Source organism: Agelaius tricolor, unplaced genomic scaffold (assembly GCF_023055355.1).
Source record: "Agelaius tricolor isolate 1412-34295 unplaced genomic scaffold, bAgeTri1.0.p SCAF_79, whole genome shotgun sequence".
NCBI classification, from domain to species: domain Eukaryota; kingdom Metazoa; phylum Chordata; class Aves; order Passeriformes; family Icteridae; genus Agelaius; species Agelaius tricolor.
The window spans coordinates 215,540-240,124 of record NW_027269339.1 but is presented as its reverse complement, the minus strand read 5'-3'; the positions used below and the strand labels follow the sequence as shown (position 1 = coordinate 240,124).

The window sequence follows — 24,585 nt, the reverse complement described above, 5'->3', positions numbered from 1 at the left end:
ATTATTGCTAACTCCATCCCCCAGTCAAAAAACCCCCACCCAAAACCAACTCTAAACAAAAGAAATCTGAACAGCTACGCACAAAATACCAGTTTCAAAGTTTAAAGCATGCTTTCTCAGTGATGGGGAGTGTAATCATATAACCATCAATCCATTTCCTGCAAACAGGAGTTACACATGCTCCCTCTGTTACCCTTGAGTGTTCAGGCTCAGGATTTGTGGATTTACATACCTTCCAACTGGATTGTGAGAAAAAGGAAGGTGCAAAGGAAAATGAATGTAGAGATTTAGAAGCCATGTGTTAAATAGGGAAACTAAAATAGTTCCAGATCAAGCAAGTCTAAAGGTGTAATATATCTTAAAGATGTAGCCACTCTGAGGTGTGCAAGTTCCTGGTTTCATGGGATGGGAAGTTTTTCAGTTTTTTGAGTTGTTTGCATGTGTAGTAAGTTAAAATATTGTGAATTCTGGAGGTCAGCAATATTGCTGCTATGCCATGCGGTATCTTTATGACTTTAACTGTCTTTTCAGCAAGGCACAGACTTCTGTAATGTGTAGGTGCAGGCACTTTACTGTTAGTGGGAGAAACTGATTAGATAATGCTTGTAATTTGAGGCTTACCTTCATTTAACATACTGAAGTGCCAGTAGTAACATCTTAGAAACAAGTTGTCAGTCACTTTTAATTTGTAGTGTGTAGTTAATTTCTTGTGAACGCATACATTACATGTATAAAAAATATCATATTACTGCATGATTAATTCAGTTAAAAAATTAACATGCTGTTAATTTTCAGGGGCTGGGGAACTACTTGGTAGTAATCAAGTTGCCTTATGTCTCTTAGGAAATAGCTGCTGAAATAAAAATAAATCTCTGCTGTACTAGTGTAGATGATCTAGCTGTAGCAAAATTACATGTTATTGAGAACAAACCATGTTACATCTTTTTATTGTCATTTTACATCCATTAGGATCGAATTGTGTCCATGCCTCTGGACAAGGACCATGAAGTAGCAGTTCAAGCCATGAAACTCTTGATGCTTATGTCACAGTAAATAATTTCTTTTTTAATTTACTGTATTGTTTTAATGGCAACAAGATCCAGGTACAAACCTGATGAATCTTCCTGTAATCACTTACTTGTTGGGAAACAGTTGCTTCTGGCAGGATATGAGTTACAGTTAAAGCTGCTCAAGACATGACATTTTCTTTCTGTGGGAAATGCCAGTGTTAAGAAAACCCTTGTGCTGAGATTCAGTCTGAAAACTACATTTTTATATCTTTGTTTCCCTCTGAAAGGAAATCCCACCTTTTTTTAATATTGGTTTTTCTCAAAAAGAGCATTTGACAGTCTTGGGGAAGTTCCCACTGAAGATGGGGTCCCTACTCCACCTTCTGTCCCAGGATTGCCAGGTCTTGACCAGAAGCTTGGAGAACTCTGCCTTCTTCCCTGTCTCTGCACCTGATGCAGGAAGCTTTGAGCTTTGAGGCTGTTGATAGAATTTGGTCTTTCAGATTCTTGGCTCCAGGGCAGAGAATCTGGTAGCCTTTGAGCCCATAGCAGACTGACAGGAAATGATCAAGTGTGTGATTTTGCTGAGGTGGAAGACTAGCAGAAGAGTTGTTTTCTTGGGAAATTTACCTGCCAGCCATAGCTTTGGTAGGCAAGCTGGAAGTGTGAGGAAGAATTACACTTAATATTACAGAAGTATATAAATCTTTTTCTGATACATCCTTGAGCAGCATGTTTATTTTAGGAATATCTTTATTTGCAAAATATGTGTAGAATAAATTTTCTGTCCCTCTTTCTCAAAGCAAAATGGGAATAAGAACTTCACTGCATTCCATTGATAATACAGTTGAGATGTTAGGACTCAGTGTCTCCTCTGTCTGAGAGTGTAAGTTGAATTTTGGTGATGTAGATGCTTATTTCCATGTACAGCATGAGACATTATCCAATAGCCTCGTGGGATTTGCTTCTCTATTTAAGCCAGAAGTATTAGTCATTGCTAGAGGAGCATGTAGACCTTAGTGGTCCAACTAATGTGGTGCTGTAGACATTTACTTTAAATTTCAAGTATGTTTGTATATTGAGGTGCTGCTTTATTGTCTCCTGTCTCACTTCACATTCCACTGGTTTGAATGGCATTTTTCCAGGGCTCCTTCAATAGGCACAGCAGAACAGCATATGATGCTGTGAGCCCTGCACCCTCTTCTGAAGGTAGTGCCATTGTTTGGACCTCACTGGTAGTAGCCAGGGTTATATTGTTCCTGTGTTCACAATGTCCATTTCTACATCCCTTGGTTCCCTGTGGTGCCTAGCTATTGGAACAAAGCACAATGCAGTGTCCATGGATAACATGTCCCTGTGCTAAGAGGAGCAGCTCACCATTGTTGAAGTACAAAGATTCCATACACCAGTTAGGGCTGCACTTGTTCTGTGTCTGAATTAACAAGAGCTATATTGGCACTGCAGCTGTTTATCATCTCTGGCTTTATTATAAGGGATCATGTTCTCATTAATGCAAGCTGCAGCTATAAAAGTTTGATCAATGTTTCTTTTTCCCTGAAGCAATTTTTATCTGAATTTTGCTTAAATATGGTTTCCAGTGTGAATAAATGTCATCTAAAGTTTTCTGAATATTTTTCCATCATAAGATGCAATTTTCATAAGTAAAATTAATACATTATGAAATTGTTTTTAATTAATCTATGTAGAGACCTAGCAAATACATTCTTTTCTTTCTTTTTGCTCTTCTGTTGCATAGCCATCCTGCTTTCTTCCACTGTACCCCCCAGTTGGTCTGAGCCCTGCTGATTTGGCATAATTATTGGAGTGGTGAAAGTGTGCGTTGGAGACTCAATAAGCAAATTCAACAACAGCTCTTCTCTTTGATAAGAGTAGTGCTGACCAGTCTATAACTCTGTGTGAGGAGAATGCAGACAATATAGCCAGTCACATGTACAGGCTTCTTAATAAGAGCCTGCATCAAGATCCTTTTCTAGCAGGGGAAAGAAAAGCTGATGCTTTAATACCTACAATGGTGGCAGAAAGGACTTGATGCTGGCACTGCAGAAACAAAAACCTGCAGGGCTAATGTGTCTCAAATAGGTGTGTCTCATAGCTCAAAGCTTTTGTGTGTGTCCAGACACACACAAAAAGTGTGTCTGGTTTTTGAGCAGTAGTGCTGCTTGATACATGCAGTAAAGCATGAAATTGAGTTGGGGACAGCAACTCCCCTGCCTCAAAGGGGATGATAAAGTAATAAATGACAGCTTGTATAAATGGCATGACTAGTGTATGCATTGGTGGAATAAAATTTTTGCCACTTTTGCCATGCTGTCTTGGCTTCGCTTTGAATGACTAATTTTTGTCATCTGAAAATTTGGCAACTGAATTCAAGTGGCCCACAACTTGTGTTTTTAGTGAGATGAGAGAGGTCTTTCAGATCACGTTTCTGAAAGTTATTTTTAAAGCTTCTGGAAAGAACCTCTATCCGAATTCTCTCTATTTGATCAGGAATCATTAATTAAAAAAAAATAGTCTTCATTGATGAGGTACAGACCTTCAGAACATGTCTCTAATCTTGGAATAAATATTTTGTTATGTCATGAGATGAGTCATCCAGTAATAGCTTTTTTTCTTCCAATTACTCAGTTGGATAATTTTTCTTGGGAAAAATACCTTATGTCAGTAACTTTCTTTGACTGACTTCCATAGTTGTCTTTTGGGTCAGCATAGCAGCAGGACCTTGCTGCTAATTGACCATTTTTGTGATGTTTTACAGTGGCAGGAAAGCTGTGCTCCATGTATGGTAGTAACAGGTTTGAGCATCTCTCAACCATCGCTGCATTCCAATTCTGTGGAATATACACTGGCTACTCTGTGTCCTACTGTCCCATAAAGCTGCTGTGCCTTTACATTCTCTCTCTTGATAGCTAGAGAGGCAGTGAAAAAACTGATCTTTTCAATTCACTTATATGTGTTATATTATTAAAAAAAAGCCCCAGTGCTGATTCAGATTTCTCCATTTCTCCTACTATGCATATACTTAGTTTTTTTCAAATCCATATTTGTATTTTCTTCTTGTGTATCTCTATGAGCTGAGATTTTTTTTCCTTCTTGTTTGTTGCATGTTGTCTCAATTGAATGCCAGTCTTTGGGCTAGTAGATTTCTGTTTTTACACAGCATGATGTGATCCTGGAACAGAAATGAGCCTATGAGGTTTAGCATAATAGAAATTATTAATGGTACTGAATTATGCATAATTGTTAGCATTAATGTTGCAAAGGATCTGACAGGGAATAGAACTAGGAAGAAAATAAAGACAGAGAAGCATCAGTGACAATGAGAGACCAAGGTAAAAAAAGCATTGCCTTTTAGGAGGCAAATTAGTTCAGTGTGCCTACTGCTAGACAATTCTGTTAATTTTTGTGTGCTTAACTACCTAAAAGCGTAGAGGGATTTTGGAAAAGAGCAGCAAAAGTAATAAGGTAACTGCAGTAGATGTATGGGGAAAGGTTACAGGTGGTGTGGGTGGGGGCATAAATCTACAATTAGCTTGAATATGTAAATAGCCCAGGGGAAAATGACTTTGATTTACTTTAGTTAAACGTAATTAGAAATTAAACTGAATTTGAAACTCAAAACACATCAGTCTGCCACAGCATAATCACAGTGTATTGCAACATGCTGATCCCATTGTACAGTGGGTGGGAGAGGACTATTGTTACATTTTAGTGGCAACCATATTGTCATTTTGCTGATCACCAAAGTGTGTCTTGAAATAACCTGCAATGAGAGCAGAGGAGTGAGAGTGAAATTGCAGAACAGTTTAGTAGTACATGATTTTTGTATTCAAAATTTTTATTGCAGACATTAGAATACTTTTAACATACTTTTTTTTTTGGTTGATAGTGCTCTGTGCACATATACTACTTTTACAATGCATCTGCAGAGTTGGATGTTTAACTTGACTTAATTTTAAATGCGAAGTGACCAGATTCTTTTTTGAATGAGATGCTTGGATTGTCATCACAATAATGTGTACCATATCTTGCCCTGCACAGCCACTAAAAACAATGGCTAGAGTAAAACTCTGTAAAGTGTGTCAGGTGTGTTTTTATTTACTCTTGTGATTTTGATGATTATCCTTGGTATGAGCAACAGAACAGACCAAGTCAAGCCACTCCAGCAGTCATACCTCTTGCATGCAACCAAGTGAAACAAAAAGCAAGATATCTTTCAACTGGTGCCATATGTGGAACAAAATGGGTCTGTGATCTCCCTCTAGAATGTCCCAGTTTCCTCTGGGACATGAAGACTGGGACATGTTCACACTGAAGTGCAGAGAAAGTGGTATGTCATGAGATTGGTATGTGGAAGGCCATGCCTGTTTATTTTTAGGCACCTAAACACTGGCAGGCACTTCTGGCTTAACCTTTATCTGTTGCTTGGCATGCTGAGGGCTGTAAATTTGCAGCAGTATTACTGCTGTATTTGAAGTATTCTTTGTGTGGTTGATGATTGCCTGATGGATGTAAAAAAGAAAGGCACAGTTCAGTGTGGTAGTGTTAGTGCTGGTGGTAGCAGGTGTAGTCAAGTGCTGCTGCTTGCAGAGGAAGGTAAAATGCCTGAGCACTCATTTCAGAGGGAGTTATAAGCCTAAACCTCATCATGGTGAGAGAGTAGTGGTTGAACAGTAATAGTAGTAGGGCACACAGGTATTCCCTCGCACTCAAGAGAGGAAAAAGCAGAAGATCAGGTGCTCAAGTGGTGTCAGGAGTGTCTGTCAGCTTGTGTTGCAAAGGAAATGGATTCTTCTCCCTTCCTTTGCTTCTCTGCTGTTTGGGGGTGCTTCCTTTGTAGCTGGAGCAGCATCTCACCTACTTATGTCTCAAGGAGGGAGGAAATAATACTGCACTAGATTAATGGAATGGATAAATTCCCAACCTCTTAGAAGACAAAGTTAAAAATGGGGAGGTTGGGATTTTGGAAATCACAGAATGGCTGAAGTTAGAAGGATTGTCTGATCCAATCCCCTACTCAAGAAGAGCCACGTAGAGTGCATTGCCCAGGACTGCATCTATATGGCTTTTGAGTACCTCCAGCAATGGAGACTCCACAGCATCCCTTGGCAGCCTGTGCCAGTTCTCTGCCACCCTCACAGTAAAATCATGTTTCCCAATGTTCAGAAGGAGCCTCCTTAGTTTCTGTTTGTGCCTGTTGCTTCTGATCCTGGGTACCAGCAGCAGAAGCCTGTCTCTGTCTTCTTACTCCCACCACCAGGTACTTACACACATTGCTAAGATCCCCCTGAACCTTTTTTCCTCCAGGCTGAACAGTCCCTGCTCCTTTGACCTTTCCTCAAAGGAGAGATGCTCCAGTCCCAGGAAAGATGATTCCCAGATCATCTCTGTGACCCTTTCTTGGTCTCTCCCCAGTTTGTCTCTTGTACTGGGGAGCCCAGCCCTGGACACTGCACATGTGGCTTTACCAGTGCTGTGTAGAGGGGAAGGATCACCTCCCCAAACCTGCTGGTAACACTTAATGCAGATTGGGATACCATTCACTTTCATTTCAGCAAGAGAACATTGGTGGCTCAGGTTCAACTTGGTGTCCACCAGGATTCTTTTCTAAGGATAGAAAATACCTATGGAAAAGCAGTTTCATTAGTACTGGAAAGGAAGAGTCCTTAAGTTCTATCCAGAGAGATAGATATTGCTTCGGTCTTCAAGCTATCTTAACAATTTAGTCAAGGAACTCTTTTAAAATATAAACATTCAGGTATTGCATTCATTATATCTATAAATGTGCTAAAGAGAGAAAACCTGAAATACAAAGAAGAAAAAAATTAAATATAAAAAAATGTGTGCACTTGACTGGCATGTTTAATTTAATTTAAGCACAAGAAAAAGGTTTTTCACCGTGGGAGTGATCCAATACTGGAACACATTGCCAGAGATGTTGTAGAGTCTTTGACTTCATGGATTGGACACATCAACCTGCTGTAGCTGATCCTCTTGTGAGCAGGGGATTGGAGCAGATGATCTGCAAAGGTGCTGACCATCCTCAGTGCTCTATGATTCTGTATTGGTTCAGTTCAGATCACCTTATGTTTGTGAAATTTCTTATATTCCCAGCTGTCCACTGGTTTTGAAAAATATATATATAGAGAGAAAAAATGACAAAGACATGTTCATGGAAACTAGTACTTTAAAAGAACTCAATAATAGATTGACATTCAAAAGAATGAAAGAAACATTGTCAGACTGTTATTTTTTTCTGTAAATTCCCCATGGCCTTTTAATATTTATTATATAATGTTTTTTTATTCCTGTAAGTGCTCTTTGTTGTCATTCTTTGTTTTACTCTCACTTGTTAAACTTGTATAAGTTTAATAAATTTGATCATTCATGGCTTCACAGGACACACCACTGCTTATTCATGTGCTCTAATGCACCATAAAACCATATTACTTCTTTCATTTTTTTACTGTTTAACATCAATAAGCACATTTTTACTCTACTTTCTCAGTTCTGTAGATAGTTAAATGAGTGACATAAATATTTCTCTTTATGGTGATTTCTTGAGATGTATTCCTTTACACTTCCTATATGTTCTATTACTGCAAATATATTCTCAAGGTAATTGCATGTTTAAAGAGTCCACCAAAACCTGCCTTAAGTGTGTGAGGCAGCTTTTATTTCACATTATCCGGTGAGACTGATTCATCACTTTTGGAGACATACCATTAGCACTTTCATTTAAAGACCTTTTAATGGATGCTCCAGTGATAATCTCACCTAGTGTGAGCTCACTTCTTTTTCAGTCAGGTTGGAGGAAATTTCTGGGGCTTTGTGACTTGTGAGGATGCTAAAGGATGCAATGGGTTGGAGACAAATGAGCAAGCATAGGAAGGACTGCTGATTTTTTGTAGACATCACCCTTAGCTGGAGAACAGCATGAATCCTCAGTTGTAGAGAGGATGTTGGACCAGAGGTGTAGATGGTTTTAAGATGTTACTACTCGAGGATTGAATGCAGTGATCAATAAAAACTCTTTCCTCTCAGCTGAGTCTAGTAAGTGTCAGGATCTCATATGTTGCTCTTCCATTCTCTGAAGTAGCCTAGTCCAGTGACATTGTTGTGGCAGTAAGAAGCAGGTATTTGGAAACTGTAATCCTGGCTTTGGACTTCACTGCTCTGGTACCTCTTCATTGGGTTTTTCAACCTTGATGCGTCAGTTTCTTTTTTGTAAATATTTGATATGAATACCATTTCTACCTCTCAGAGAGTGTTTTAGGTGTAGTAGTTGGCATGTGGTGTTCTCAAGATGTGTAGCTGAATGAAAAAAGTCATGACTTTGAATGTGTTTGTGTAGAGAGGTCACAGCCATAAGTGTGCCATCAAGAATGTGTTTTGATTTCTTTTTTTGTGGGATTCTAGTGTAATAGAATATAGGTTTTAAAATACTGGAATAAATGACTTAAGAATAATTTGTACTACAGAATGAAGGTTTCTAATTGTTTATTATCTTCTATGATGAACATCTAAGCATAGAGTAAATGCATGATTTTCCTGTTTTATTACTATTACTCTTTTTACCGAGATCACTGATCAACTGTCATTATACTTTAAATTAACATTCGTGTCCGTGCGGTGGGCCTGATTTGTCATGGCTTACACAAACCTCTGTTTCTCTACACAGTGAGTAAAAGAACGCTGCCAATTTTGTTTGAGAGCATTTTTAGAAATGCCCTACAAAAATTTACACATAGCTGTGTAAACAAGTTGCACGGTTATGGAGAATCAAGCCTAGTAAAAGCTGGACATAGCATTCATGCTATTCTTTGCAGATAAACCTGGCCTATAACTTCCGTTGTTATTTTTGCCTAGGAACTGTGGGGATGTGTTATCAGCTGAAGACTGTGAAATGTTATACCAGTTTGTTTATACCACTCACCGGCCGCTTGCAGTAGCAGCTGGGGAATTCCTTTATAAAAGGTATCTCTGCCTGCCTACTTCTTGCATAGTCTCATTTGTTTTGGAATTAAGGTGGATTTTTTAAAGGGGGATATTACACATTAATTTTTCTGATGAAAGTATGTGCCACCTTTCTTCTGGTAATCAGAAGAGAAATGCTGTCTGGGGGTAATTGCATGTTTTCCTGCACAGCCCTGAAACAATAGATGTGAGAAAAGTTGCAAGACTAACACAGGGAATAGGAAACTAAATGATCCACAAGTGCCATGCTATGTTGAGAACATGCCCTCTTTCTCTTTACTTTCCTATTGCTTTGCTTCTTATAAGCTAATCTGTCACCTGGCATCTGCTGGATTTTCATAGTTTGATGATTAATCACAAAAATGGCCTCCTGTTCTCCCTTTGGAAGTTGCCTTATACATTGTAAAGGCTTTGAATAATGAGAGATGCAGCAGATTAAAAAGCCCTCCCAGTTTCCTGTCAGGTTAATGAAATACAGGGTTTATCTTCCCCAGGAGTAACTCTTATAAATGGGCTTCTTATAACAATGGTTGCATGAAGTTGTATGGAGTTGGCATGCTAAAAAGGGAAGAGACAAATATTCTGTCTTTACCACTGAGAGAAATAATCTTGACTTACAAAAAGAAATGAAAATAAAAATATTTAGGCAAGGATTTTGTGGGGGAACATTCAGAAATAATAATTGTGTTTCCACGCATACAGAATCTCTTCCTAGTTGTCTTTTCCTGTCTAACTGAGATGTTGTCAGTCTGGAATTTGTGGAGCTAAGTCCAACAGAAAGACAAATGAAGAGAAATTTCTGTTTTGATGAATCTGCTATTACACCTGCTCGACTTAGTTGTTTGTGTTGGTCCTAATATGCTCTCATAAATTAGATGTTTCTTCTCTCAGAACTCTGCTGTATTTTGCTACCAAAGTTATTGCCCTGGTAACTTCACTTTTTCTACCCAGCTTGCCAGTGCCGTATGGACACCTTGACCCTGTAAATCTCCTCCTTGTTCTTGTTTGCCTCTCTCCAGCACTTTTTCCAGTATAGAATGTTTGTTTTGCTGTAATAAGAGATGTTAGTGACACCCTCCATTCCCTGGTTATACTGCTAAGTTTTAGTATAAATGCTTATGCTTTCCACCCCTGCTGCCCCTTCTTCTCAGTTTGCACAAAATCTCTTCCATGTCTGCATATTTTAACTAAGGTTACTTAGCTGGCATAAATTATGCCAGCAGAAACTCTTCCTGAATTCCCAAGCTTTTGCTGACATTTAGTAGTGTGGTCCAGCTCTTAAATCCAAGCTGTTTGGGCCTTACATTAATCTGCAGGGATGGCCTTCCTGTATTTATCTTGAGATTAGCACTTTTTGTGGGTAGTAGTCAGAATCATTTTGGATAAAGGGGGAAATGGAAGTGTCATACTGTGGTTCATACTTCAGACAGAAGAGGAAGAGCAGAGTTTCCACTGTACTTATGACGTTAATTGCCTCTTATAATTACAAGATACTGTGCTTTCCTTAAGAAGCTGCAGTTCCAAGATGCACTTTGATGTGAATAGTGGCTCTGTGGTAATATCTCTGCTGTGTTTTAATGTTTTAAATTTGGCCTAGAGCAAGCCTCTTTTCAAGCATGAGCAAATGCCCACATGGTTGTATGGTCAGTTTATGGAATCTGCATCCATCATCCAGAAGGGTGGCAGGGTGCTGGTGAAACTGTCAGAAATAGTCCTTGCATCCACAGGGATAGCATATCTCTCTTTTCAATGGAAAACAAACTTTTTTCCTTTCATCTTAAAAAAAAGTCTAGTGAGATTTGGGGTCAATAAGTAGACACTTGAGAGAAATAAGTCCTTGTGATCTTGTCAGAATTAGTGTTACATTGGTAAATGAGTGTAAGGAGAATGTGGCAGAACTGGACTGACTTGCTTTTCTTTTGGCAGGCTGCTTAGTCATGGGGGAGATAAAGTTCAGCCCAAAGGAGGAAAGTTTGGGGCGAGCACTGACCAGTTGAAAAGATTAATACACTTTTTCCTGGAGAGTGAGGTGAGAACTGCCCGTACAGTAAGCCTTTTAAATCCAGTGTTGCATGTTAAATCAATTATCTTCTTGCTTTTGAAAGCAATTTCTGTTGGTGAGCTCTTAAATGTGTGGTGTTAGAAATGTTTTTACTCTCTAGGTTAAGTTTTTAATGAAGCCATTTCTGTTCTGTTGTATTAAACCTAATTTACAAGTGTGCTAATGGAGAGAATCAGTGCTGAGGCAGTTTCTGGAAACAACCAGAAAGACTAATGCCGCCAAGTGAAGGTTTTTTGGTATGTGTCCATGTCTTTCTGGAGGCAGATGTGGGTTGATGTACCATGGCTCCATGCTGACCAAAGACTGTAGTTTCATGAGAGTTTTATGAGCTTAAGTGCTGATAAGCAGTTCACGGTTTGGCTTTTGCAGGGATGCAGATCTCTATCTGGCAAAAGTGTCTCAGGCACAGCAGTTTTGAATCTTTCTGCAAAGAATTGGATGGACGACTTGTTTCTAGTCCTGTGACTGCATTTTTGGCTGTTACAGTCAGCAATATAAAAGAATACAGAAACTAGTTTCAGAGATTATTCAATTTTAATTTAATTTAAATTTAAATTTGTATTAAAAGGGAAAATTACATTTCTTTGCCTACTTTTCCTGATTTTTCACCCCACTTTCCTGCTTTGTATCAGGTTGAAGACATGGTGTTTAAATGTTGATTGGCCTGGAAATAAATATGTTGGAATACTGCATTTGAATATATATGTGAATGACACAGCTTTGTCATTGGACAGAGGGAGAGGAACATATGAAGCTGTATTTCTTTTAGTGATGTGTTTGCTTCTACAAGCTTGTGTTTTTAATCCCTAGCTACACAAACATGTTGCATACCTAGTAGACAGCTTGTGGGACTGGGCAGGCAAATTCCTGAAGGACTGGGAGTGCATGACCACTCTTCTATTAAAAAATGCTGAAGAAGCTGGAGAAGGTGGGTAAGCAAAGAATTTAGTTTTGTCTGAATGAATCTCCCCATGCTATTTTTTGAACCTTGCCTTAGCTAGTTTAGGATCATTTCATATTGCAGTACCATTTGGTCCCAGATTGTTGTCCCCAAGTGCCACAAAGCAGATGCAACTCAATGCACTGCTAGTGTAATATTTATATCAACATACATGTTTTATTCAGTATTCTGTATTTATGTAATGTTAGTTTAGAACCTGTCCAGTAAATACTTGTGTAATTAAGCCATGATGCTTATGTAGTGTTCGCTTTGTTTGTCCAAAACTGTAGAATCTAAAAGTATTAATAGATTGAAATGCAGTTATTGTCAGGCTTTTACTCCTTCCTCGAAAGAAAATGAGTAAGGTATTGAGTTCACTAACATAAACTGCCTGTGTTTTTGCAAGCCCAACTGCCCCAAAAAGTTAAGCTGTTAAGGGATTAATGGTACTCACTAAATGTAGAAAATAACTTCCTTCAAGTGAAGTCAAACACTTTTTAGCTGTTTATTTAGCAACACTGCATTCTTTAGTGTCCTTCCACAGTTCCTCAGGTAAATGAGTAGGCTTTACATCAATTGTTGTTGCATCTTCACTTTTCTTTTGTGTGATGCTGAGACTGATTTACTTCCAGCACTGAGCGATGCTCAGGAAAGCGCTCTCATTGAAATCATCCTCGCAACAGTCAGAGAAGCAGCTGAAGGTCATCCTCCAGTGGGCAGAGGTGCAGCCAAAAAAGTCAGTGCATCTTAGTCTTATTTATTGTCCTGTCATCACATTATCTTTGCCTTATGAACTTTGCCAGACAGCTTGTTCCTAGTTGCAGATGTATCTTAGGAAATAAAATAGCTTATTTTTCCTGAAGTTTTGCAGTGTCTTTTCACCTCTAGATTTTATTAGAAGTGGATGTTGAAGGAGATGAGCATTAGAGAAGAGCCACTCAAAGCATGTTATTGACAAATGATGAGCATTTTATCCATGACATACAGCTGTTCAGCAATTTGCATCTAATTTAAGATCAACAAAAAAAGCATCTAGTTTTGTTCATGGAAAAGTGTCTCTATCTTAGGTTGATATGCTTGAGACAATGCAATATAAGTTAAGCTTGGGTTATATGTAAGATTCCACTCAATCCCAGAGATTTTATAATTGCAACCAAGTTCTTTATCTGCAGATTTTGTCAGTAAAAGAGAAGAAAATCCAATTGGAAGATTGTACCAAAATTACTGAGCACTTTATTATGGTGCTTCCTCAGCTCTTGGCAAAGGTAACTAACAGCTGCTCTATGAATGCATGTTAAATATTTCATGAAAATTCCTGTAATGTACTTATATCCTGTTTTTTCTCTGCAGTATTCAACAGATGCACAAAAAGTGGCAAATCTTCTGCAGATTCCTCAGTATTATGATTTAGATGTTTACAGTACGGGACATCTAGAGAAGGTAAATAGGATTTAGGATAATCAGTTCACGTGGAAAGTTCTAAATTTGTGTGACAATGTGGGGAGTTTAACAGGATTTGGAACAAGTAGAAAATTGTTGAAATACAATGAAATGGTCTCATACCTTAAGAAAAGTGCTCTTATTCAGGCTTAACTTTTTGATTTGGAGCTGCAAAAAAAGCCTTAGTGCTTGTCAGTTCTGATACGCTGGGTCATGCCTTGGTGGATAACGATTTGTGGTTTTGTCTGGTAGACCCAGCCCTGGGTTTTTCATTCCTGGCTGGAGGGAGGGTGGATTATGCCATGTATCTTAAGTTGGTGTCTCCCAGGAGTTTACTGCAGAATAGGTTTCATTCTCCATGAAGGCTGACTCCCAGCTGCTGGGGAATGACAGTGAGTGAAAGATAAGAATGGAGATAATATATCTGCTGATGGGAAAGGGATGGTCAGAAACGGATAGATGAAATCCTCGAAATAGCTTAGCATATTCTTAAACAGGGGTGTTTACAGGGGGGCAGTGTTAGGCAAACACTCTGAGGTTAATTTCAGCCCAAAACTTGAACTGGAAGAGAGCAAGTCAGCACAAATTACCTCTTCCCACTAAGAGTGAAGAACCCTGTTGCTGACATGATCCAAAACATTCTCCATTGCTGATGGAGACAGTTTCTACTGTTTAAAGACAGACCTGTCCTTTGGAAAGGCATTTATTCCCTATGTAATGCTAGCCATGTATTGCTAAAGTAGAACTTAAAGCAGTTGCTTCATTCTTTAGGAAGATCCAGAGACATAATGATGAAAGAGAGCTATAAACACAGAAAATAAAAGTTGTGTTGTTTAGTTCTACTCCTCTTCTGCTTAGAGTGGCATTTGTTTCATCTTGTTTATGTGACCCATAGAGATATATGGGCCTAGTGAAATGATTTAAAGCCTAAGAGGATTTTTGTACAATTTACCTATAAATGCCCCTTTTATCACCTGCAGCATTTGGATGCTTTGCTGAGAGAGATAAAAGACATTGTGGCCAAACACTCCGACATGTCTGTCCTGGAGGCTTCCTCCAGGACTTATTATATCCTCTGCCGTGAGGAAATTGCCATCTATAGCCAGGTGGATTGTGCTCGAACTCAAATGATAGATGAGTTGATGAAACAGCTTAACCAGCTACTAGATTGCTTCTGGCAAAAGGTGAGTGTGGCTATTTGAGGGGTAAGCAGACTGTTTTCCTAGGAAAAAAAAGGAAGACAAAGAAAATTAAAGGGGTTATGGAACTATTCTTTGTCTGCCATTTCTGCTTGAAGAAAGCAGAACTCTAAAAGATGAGTTTGCACCTCTGAAAAGAATGGTTCTTCACATTTTAATGAAGCAGATATATTTTGGCAGTATATTTTGGCAGGAATAGAGCTGGAAAAATAATGAACAAGGTAATCCATGCCACCAACGGGGCATTGTATGTCTTCTGGCAGGCTTTTATTGGATGCTGATGTTGTAAAATGTGTTAAGCCAAAAGGTCCCCTAACCTCAGAATTATTTTGTTGATCTGCGCCAGTGTGGGAGAATGTGTACTTGTGAGGAACAAAATTGCTACACCAGATATTCTGGACCTAAGAAATTGCTTTGTAGTTACTCCAGTACTGTGCCAAAGATACTATGTGCAAAATCAGCTACTAAGTGCTGCTGATCTACAGGTGACGAGGCTCTTCCCAAAAAGGTACAGTTCTGTAGTTCTCTATATTTGACTGTACATAGGATGCCCTTTGGGCTGTCACTTTGGATGTAGGGAAAAAATCTGAGCAAACAGCAGTGTATAATGCAGATTGTATAGCTTTGAGGGTCTTGGAAATAATGACTTCCCCCTTGAAAGAGGACTGCAGTCTCCCTCAAAGCTTTTTATTAGGTCTAAAAAGCAGAAACAGCTGGTGGGATATGAATAGCTTGCTGGCTGAGCTGAACAACAGAAGCCTGCAGCTGATCTGATCAACGGTGCCGTCATGAACAGGTGTCATGCCATGGTATGAGAGTTAACACTGGCAAGTTTTTATTGGACACAGGGATATTGCAAAATGTGTCAAGCCAAAAAATCCCCTAACCTCAGATTGGATTAATTTTATTGGTCTTAAATAGAGATCTATGTCAATGTGGGAGAATGTGTACTTATGAGAAACAAGATCAGTGCAAGACCAGGGATTCTTCGACTCCTCCGTAGTGTGATCTATATCTAAATAAAGAGATTTTCTTCTGGAACTCCTCCCTTCTAATTCCTGGTTGTATATTTCGTCCCCAGAATCACATAGTATACTTGTGGAAACTACAGCAATTGCATCTATGGGAAAGTATTTAATATATTTTTAGCTATCTTTGAATGTGATCTGGCAGCTGGAAGCAGGGAAGGTCAGCGCCATGTGAACACTTAGCTTTCCAGAGATCCTTAGCAACTGTGTGAGGGACCATGTTAGACTAATTGCTACTTTTTGCTCTGTGTTAGCAATACTGCAGTCTAGGGAGGCTGCCATTGGTTTATTAATGACAGGGATTTTCCCTTGTACAAAATTCCTGTGCAGTTATATTGTTTTCTTTTGACTGTAGAGCAGGACATGAGTAGCGTAGTTAAAGGTAAAGGTTAAAGGAAGGCTGGAGGAGAGTGATCCAAGCTTGTGGGTTGGTTGGGAAGGGGACACATTCATTCCTTTGGCCCACACTGGCTAATTCCTTTCTCTTTCCCAAACTTTCATGATTTAGGAAGAAGGATTTTGTATGGACGCAGGAGAAATTTCCCAGATGCACTCTACTTTGAGAAGAGTAGCAGCTTTTCATAAGTGAGATCTTTATTTACACAATTTATGTTCCCATATACTTAAAGTGTCAACCTTGCACATGCAAAGTGAAAATTGCTTGTTTGGTTTATTGGGGTTTTTCACAAGAGAATGAAAGTGATCCCTATGAGAGGTTCTGCAAAGTTTAGTTTCTTCTTAATAGAACTGTACTCTTGGATATGGAATTATTTTTGGACTTAGTAATGAGCATCAGCCCTAATGTGGCTGAGAAGTGTATGCTACAGAATTGAGATGTTGGAGTGGACACAGAGATCCCCTCTGTGGTGCCTCTGTCCTAGTTAGATGTTTTCCCACAGCCTTACTAACAGTACTGGTGGTCAGTCTGAAGAGGGTGTAGTGAATGCAGTTGTTCTTTGTAGCAGGTGTAATCTGCTTTTTATTTTTAGTTTATCTGATCTTCTTTTTTTAAAAGATGATTTCTCAAAACCTTGGCTTTGGAGAGATTGGTAAATTGTCATGCAAGCTAGTACAGAGGTTGGGGGAATTGGGCCTTTTTCTCAATGTGTCTATTACCTGTCCAGCCTGCTGGGGCTACTGTGGTTTTCCAAAGAGAAGTCCAATGTTCAATTGAGAATACTCAAGACTATTAGAAACAGTCTTTTCGAGTGGGCTGAGGACATTGTTCTTTAGACCTTTTTGGGTACTTGAAGACTATGCATAAAGTATAGCAAAAGATACAGAACTCAGGTTTCTTTTTCCTCTCCTTATAACACTGCAGTTTTGTGGTAGGAGTGCAGACTGTAAAGCTATGGTCTAAAGACTGCAGTGTTAGATGATGAAAACCTAATTTTTTCCCCTTAAAATTAATATTTAGTTGTTTAATGTTGTTGCTATACATCATATGAAGGCAGAAATAGGATACATTTAACCTGTTTGATCAGGTGAGTCCTCATTTCTTGCTTAGTGTATCACTATTATTTCTTTTTCACCTGCAGTGCCCATGATCTCACCAAGTGGAATCTGTATGACAAGACTTTAAGGTTCCTGGTGTTTGAAACAGAACATGGCAGTTTGCCTGTTCTGGTGAGTAGTTAATATTTAACACTGAAAGATGTTTTTCTTGATGAAAGCACAAAGAAATACAAAGTATTAAATAATCTTATATGTCAGTGTCCTATGAGACAGGAAGATACTGTGTTCATTTCTCAATCTGGGGAACTGAGGCTGTCTTTGGTTATTGGAATCTGTAAATTAACGCCTTTATATTAACTAATTTTGGAAATTTTTCAGAACTGTGATAATCATCTGACATCTGGATTGATCCTTTGTCATGTTCAGTACTTCCAATGATTGCATAGTCTCAGTTTCAGTACATATGAAATCACTGGGACCTTGAGGAACCCCTTTTAGATTGCATGTAACCAGAAATTGGAATACTTTGGATCTGTTGCTTACACATTGACTCTTGTTGTAGTGGTTTGTAATTATCAGTTATCTCAACTGCAGCCTTTTGGTTATCTGGTTGCCTCCCCTCAAACACTGTGTGAAGATGGAGTTGTGTATTCTAGGATTGCAAGGTGAAATACTTCAGCAGTTGAATGAAATGAATGAAACCAGCCTGTTTGCCGGAGAGAACTTGGGGGGCTTTTTGGCAAGGGTGAAGTTTAGTTGAGTAGAGGGAGCCTGCAGCCAGTGGGTAGAAGTGGACTCATTTAGATGGAGCATTGGAGCACCAAGGTTTGGCTTCTGCTCTGAACTGGCCTATGGAGGAGTCTGCCTTTCATCAAAAGCTTAAAAGAACTCCCAAGGAGCTAAGCTCAAGTAAGCCTCTGGGAATACACTTTTAGATATATGGGTTGCTTTCCCTTGAACTCATTGAGATGTCAGAGAAGTTCTGCAGAAGCAGCACCTTAGTAATGAAGTTTCTCGGGGGCAATGCTTGCTTGTATGTAAACATTTTAAATTTGTTTTAAGGATCTAAATACAACTGGGAAGTGTTCATGTGAGCAGCATGCTGAATGTCAGGCTTGAATGGTTTGTTTAGTCTTAAGCTTTTTGCTGCTGAGCCTTTAATGTAAGTAAAGGACATGTGTTTTTATTTGCAGATTATCCTACCAGCTCTCCAGTGCACTTATTTTTCTCTCCTGTGGCAACTAGCTGCAGTTTCGGAAAATTCTCCCAAGGTTGGTCACTGATGTAATTTTGAAACCTAGAGTTTCACCTTATAGAAGTTTACCCTTATAGAAGTTAAAACTAATTTTCCTGTTCTGAGATTTCTTGAAAAAGCAAGCTTAGAAGAAGATAGTTTGTCTGTTTTCTTGAGGAAACCAAATCAAATTGAGGCATTTTCTCTCTATCTTATCCTCTTTTTTTTTTTTTTCCTTTTAATCTGTGTGTGCTTTTTCAGTCTGGAGGAACAGTGGTTCACCGCTATTTTTACTGCAAAACATGTGCATCAAATTCCTAGGGCTTGATGGAGATAAGGAACTTGTCTCATTGCCAAAGAGTTTGTTGTTTTCTTGTTTGAAGCAACAAAGAATATTAAGTGAAAACTCCAGGACATTCTGTAACTTTGTTTCTTTTTTTAATTTTCTTGATTTACCTACCTACATATTTCTGTCAGAAAGGTTGAGGAAGGTGGTAGTTTTCTCATCGATTGACTATTTACTTACATGATTTTTAAAAGTACCAAGCTTTAGCAGATATTCCAGAAGAAAGGCTAGTTTAAGACACCAGAAAGGAAAACTTTTTTATGTTTTGTTTCATGTGTGAATGTGTACCCTGTGGGCCTCCTCCTCATTATGATTTCTGACTCCAGTGAGTGCTGCTTTGTCATTCTGTCCCCTTTCCTGGCGCTCCTGTGCACCCAGGACAGGCGCTGACACGGACATTGGCGTGAGGAATGCCAGCTGGGGCGGTACCCGTTTGGCCACTGATTCACTGTCTATTCCCGTCCTGTTCCATTCCTGCCTGGATCCCCACATCTCTCACTGCTCCAGTGTGTTCTGCCTTTCACTCCAGACACAGTTAGCTCAGCTTGGTAATGGGGCAGCACATTTTTTAATTTGGCCTTCATATGGGAGCAGATTTTGATTGGAAGCAGATGTGACGGCGCACTCTGCCGGGCCAAATCTGGATGTTGGCAGATAGAGAAGTTCCAAGAGCAAAAAAAAAAAAAAAGAATTCCTGGACAGCAGCTCTGTTATTTCCCCTTGCTCTTCCCCTAGCAGTGTTAAGAGAATGTATTGCCCCTTACCTGGTTCTCCTCAGCATGTCCTGGGATGAATCCCTTTTCTTATAATTGTAGAGCTGCATAACATGAAATCTGCCTCTCTTGAAGGGCATTCCTTTTACACTGATGGCTCAGAGCTCAGTGCAGTACAGCTGAGACCTGGTCAGAAAGTCTATTGTATGGCTGTGAGCAAACCAAATAGTCTCCCATACTGGATTCATCTTAACAAAGTGTGGTGTCTTAAGTTTCTGAGTGCCAAAGTTAAACCCTTTTCTCTTTGTAGTCATTAGGGGAGCAAGGGAGAACACCAGCTCCAGAAGGCAGTGCACATTGAACATTAGGTAGAATGGACCAGAAGTTTTTATGACTCTGCTTCCATTGTTATCACTGCTTTATACAGATAAGATGAAGTGAATAAGAGAATACATGCTGCCCTCCCTACAGATGGAGAAACAAAGAGTTTGTGACTTGCTGAATTCCACTGGCCTCAGCAACTGTGACAGATGCAGTTGTTCATAGCTAGTAAGCTGTTCTGTGAAATGCCAGCTTCTTTCATCATGTCATCAGCTGTGCTGTCTTAAATGAATAATATGAGTGGAAGAAAGATGCAACTGTTGTTTTTTCTGTAATTCTCTGTTGAATCATAGTCTCTAACATATTGGTCCTTTTGTTTTTCCTAAATGTGTTTTTAGGAGACTCTTTTTCCACTAAGAAGGCGGCTGAGACATTTCAGTCAGATTTGCACATGCTTCCTCCACCATAAGAAAAAAGATGTAAGAGAAAAGGTTTGTGTTTTTCTATCACTTAATGAGCATTTGTGCTCAGATCTCCTTTTAAATGCCTGCCTTTTTTCATACTGGTGTTTCATGCCATTAAATTTTTGCTGTGTTTTTGTCTCTTAGCAGAGAAATAACACATACAACCCCCAGTCTTCATCTATTTATTTTAAATAAAAGCTAAAGTTAAGTTAGTTAAAATGCTACAAGTTAGTGCTGTCTGCATAAGTTCATCTGCAGAATCAAGGCCTCAATCTGAATGAAAATCATTGTGTTTTCTGATTAGACCAGTGTACTGATTGCTATCATTGCTTCATTCATGTTTTGCTATGAATATTACTTAAAGAAATGCTGAAATTGTCCAGTGGTTCATGTGTTAAAAGAGGAGTATTTCAACATAATACAGCTCTTCTTCTTGCCCACGGAACTTTGAAGATGTTTAGGTGGTATTCGTGCATGATACTTGTATACACTGCATCCTAACATACAAGTTTTTTAAGGATTTATCTGGGGCATTTCATCACAGCTGAGGTAAAGATAAATCTTTAGTTTGCAAGGAAGAAGTGGGATGGAAACTTGATTGTGTTTGATGGAATTGCAAAGTGGAATTGGCACAAGAAGTAACATGGTCTCTAAATCCTTCTTTGGCTTTATTTGCTTGGTACAGGCCTTCATGATACTCTGTGACTGGTTGCTGATTTTGAGTCACCTGGATTCAAATAATAATGAAGATGCAGTTGGACTTCTAGGTTATCTTCCTAACACAGAACTTCAGGAAAAACTGTTTTCATTTATCCAGGAACATGTTTTTATGGATGGAGAAGAGGAAAAAAAAGGTTAGACATCTTCATCACTGGAGAAGCAATCTATTTTTGCTATCGTTTGTCATCTGCAGTGAATGTATCAGTGAAAAAGGCTGGCCTTTCTTTTGTTGTTATTTTGTGAGTTGCTTTGCTTTTTTTTGGTTGGGCCCCTTTACAAACAAAAAAAAAAAGCTGTAATTCTTTGATCTGTGCAGACTGTGGGTTAACCAATTCACCTGCATGATGAAAAGGGCTGAAGTAAAGCGGGGCCGGGTGAGTAAAAGTGTTTGGTGGACTGACTTCTATGGTCCAGATGATGGTGTTAGAGGAAGGCTTTGCAGTGTTGCAGTGTGTCACTGCATGGACCCTTCTAGGCCATCAGAGTAAAGAACCAGTAGATTTTGATTTTGGGGCTGTGGGGCTGATTTCACAGAATTATAGACTGGTTTGGGTTGGAAGGGACATTAATGATCATCTGCTTCCAAACACCTCTGCCATGGACAGAGACACCTTCCACCAGAGGAGGTTGCTCAAAGCCCCATTCAGCCTGGCCTTCAACATGGAATGGAGCATCCACAGCTTCTCTGGGCAATCTGTTTCAGTGTCTCAGCATCACCACAGTCAAGAATTTTTTCCTTATGTCTAAGAAATAAATCTGCCCCCGTCCATTTAAAGCCATTCCCCACTGTATCACTACATGCTGTTGTAAGAAGTCCCTTTTCAATTTCTCTTTTTGGCCGTTTAGGTACTTGAAGGTGCTACAGGATCTCCCCAGAACCTGCCCTTTTCCAGGTGTAAGAACCCCAACTCTCTCAAGCTGGTGGTGCTCTCACTAGGCAAGGTGCTCCAGCCCTCTGAGCATCTCCATGACCCTCCTCTGGACTCAATCCAGCAAGTCCACATCCTTCTTGTGTTGGGGGCCCCAGAGCTGGGCACAGCACTCCAGCTGGGGTCTCAGCAGAGCAGAGCAGATGGGCAGAATCACCTCCCTCACCCTGCTGGCCTCACTGGTTTGGATGCACCCCAGGACAGTTGGCTTTTTGGGCTGTGAGCACACACTGCTGGGTCTTGCTGAGCTTCTCATCAGCCAACACCCCCAAGTCCTTTTCTGCAGGGCTGCCCTCAGTCCAGTGGGAAATAGTGTTTGTTGGTCTACTGCCTTTTTTCAAACACATTTGGATGTTGTATTGAGGTTGTAATTATGAAGGCTGGTTTCTTTTAGGAGTATTTTGAAAGGACATTGTTCATTGTGGTTCTGAGGACAAGTTCAAGTGCCATGCTTTGAGAAAACAAGTGCTGTTCTAGATTTCTCTGTCTAACTCCTGTCCAGCTGTTCAGATGGAGTTCTCTGTTCAATTTTGGGCACCACACTTCCTTAGGTCATGGTGTATATGCAAGAACCACTCATGGGCAACATTGCATGGCCAAAATTGCCACAGGGAAATAGTAAGAGAATTAGTAAAGATAGAGTAGAAAAGATTGCACAAGTAGGTTGTAGTATCCTAGTTGTGGGAGTTATTGAAGCAGGTTATGTTTCAGGATGTTTACATTATGTATCTGAAACTGATAAAATTGATACTGCTTTGGGATAGATGGCCTGAGATCTTTTTCAGACCTTTATTCTGTGATGCCTTCAATTTTTCAGTTCTCCCCACAAAGGATCCCTTTCACCCTATTGCAGATTCCTTCCTGAACAAGTGATTTTGTGATGTAAGGTGTGCTTGTCTGGGTGCACAGGTGTCATCTCTTTCATTTCAGTTTAAACTCTTTCAGATACTTCTGATCAGTCATTTGCCTTATGTTTGTTTCCAGGCCCACACTCATTCTAGAAGCAGAAACAGTCCACAACAAAATTATAGGTCAGAGACTGAAGTCTTTTGGTAGTTGATAGCTCACATGTGCAGCAGGAGAGAGTGTGTCTTGGCTCTCCTGCTGCAACAAACTCCCCCCAAGCACCTTTTTAGTACTGTTGGAATACTCTTAAGAGTATCTTTTTCCCATGAAAAGTAAAAGAGATACTTAAGAGTATCTGTTTCCCATGAGTTACCCAGCTAGTAACTAACTCATGTTCCAGACACTTGTTCTTAATGCTATTAAGTGACTTTTCTTCCTTTTACTCTTGTTGATAAGCACTTGGAGAATTTCATTGGAACTTGGAGAATTTAATTGGAACTCTTGCTGACTGTGTGTGACAAGTTTTGTAGGGTTTCCAGTGAGTTATGTGCTCTTTTCTGCCATCTGTTTTATTCTGTGAAAAAAATGTGTTTGCAATTTTTCAGGTCCCTTCCATTTGGTGTGTTTGTGCCTTTTATTCTACTTGCTGGTTCAGTTCTGTAGCTGTGAGCAGTGTTGTACTTGGAGATTCTGACTAGTAGAAATGCCAAAGTCCTATGAAGATCAGAGTAGGAGACTGTGGAAGAAGACTGTTTTCACTGTTACCAACTGGAGCTTTGAAATGGGAATAAACCTGTGTTTTCTGATGTACACAGGGATGAGCACTGGCACCTGTTACTGAATAGCTGAGTCTGTGCTATTTAGTTGAAAGTTGGTCATTTAAACTGAGATACCTTGAATAAATGCTTTTGTTTTCCTAGATCTGACAGAAGAGGAAAAGGATGAAGCTTGCAAACTTGATGACTTGCACAAAAAGCGGAGTCTTCTGGCAGCATATTGCAAGTTAATAGTGTATAACGTGGTAGAGATGAGTGCAGCTGCTGAGATCTATAAGTATTATGTGAAGGTAATGTTTTAGATAAGGTTGTTCCTACCAGTGCATTTTAGTTTTTGAAAGTGTCCCCAGTGTTTGGGAAAGAGGGTGTTAGTAAGTGTTATGGCTCAGAGTCCTGGGATAATCACAAAAGAATCAAACATGAGTGGGGGCAGAGCTCCTCTCTTGGTTCCACAGAGGTACCTCACTGCAGACAAAGCAACTGAAAATTGAGGAGAGGGCATGTCTGGACATCTGCTCCTCAGCTCCTCCAGAGAGGCCACTGCAGAGCAGCAGTTTATGGCTGGAGAGTGATTCATGTGTTTAGGTTCTCACACTGAAGTGTTCAGCTTAATTCATACAGCTCGCACAGTGCATATGCAGGTGCCTACATTTCACAGGAGTCCCAGGGTTTAGATGACCAGGGTTTAGCCACTCTGAAGGGGGTCTCAGGAGGGCCAAGAACATGAGAGTGGGCAGTTTCCTTGAGTCAACTGACAGAACTTTAGAAATACCTGAATATGAATCTTGTTCTTTGCTTCATTGGCAAGCACTAGTAAAGTGCAGAAAACTCCATTTGTCTATTTGGTGAGGCTTTGCCTTTTTTAAAGAATTACAATTAATTTTGAATTAAGAATTGACAATCAATTAGTTGTTAATACTTAACAATTTCAGTGTAACTTTGATCCTCACATTACTCTTCAAGGAGCATACCATTGCTTTGCATATGAAATATTATAAAAGATCCAGTTTTCATCTTTTAACTTGCATGTTCTGACACTGGGAGTGTTTTAGGAACTTCTTGTTTCACTTGAACAGTCATGTGGTTTGTGTTCTCCCAGTGCTAAAG

General features: G+C 39.5%; 1 protein-coding gene across 1 annotated transcript in view; it reads left to right on the top strand.

Annotated features, from left to right (window-relative positions):
* The window catches only part of LOC139585481 (cohesin subunit SA-2-like), a 57,909-nt gene that overhangs the window by 22,710 nt on the left and 10,614 nt on the right, over positions 1–24,585 (top strand). Inside the window, exons 13-26 of the mRNA XM_071418261.1 lie at positions 970–1,049; positions 8,898–9,005; positions 10,932–11,034; positions 11,878–11,995; positions 12,640–12,743; positions 13,180–13,272; positions 13,358–13,447; positions 14,428–14,631; positions 16,183–16,259; positions 17,213–17,300; positions 18,323–18,400; positions 20,142–20,234; positions 20,893–21,061; positions 23,623–23,768. Coding sequence (XP_071274362.1) covers positions 970–1,049; positions 8,898–9,005; positions 10,932–11,034; positions 11,878–11,995; positions 12,640–12,743; positions 13,180–13,272; positions 13,358–13,447; positions 14,428–14,631; positions 16,183–16,259; positions 17,213–17,300; positions 18,323–18,400; positions 20,142–20,234; positions 20,893–21,061; positions 23,623–23,768 — 1,551 coding nt within the window. The remainder of the gene's footprint in view (positions 1–969; positions 1,050–8,897; positions 9,006–10,931; positions 11,035–11,877; positions 11,996–12,639; positions 12,744–13,179; positions 13,273–13,357; positions 13,448–14,427; positions 14,632–16,182; positions 16,260–17,212; positions 17,301–18,322; positions 18,401–20,141; positions 20,235–20,892; positions 21,062–23,622; positions 23,769–24,585) is intronic.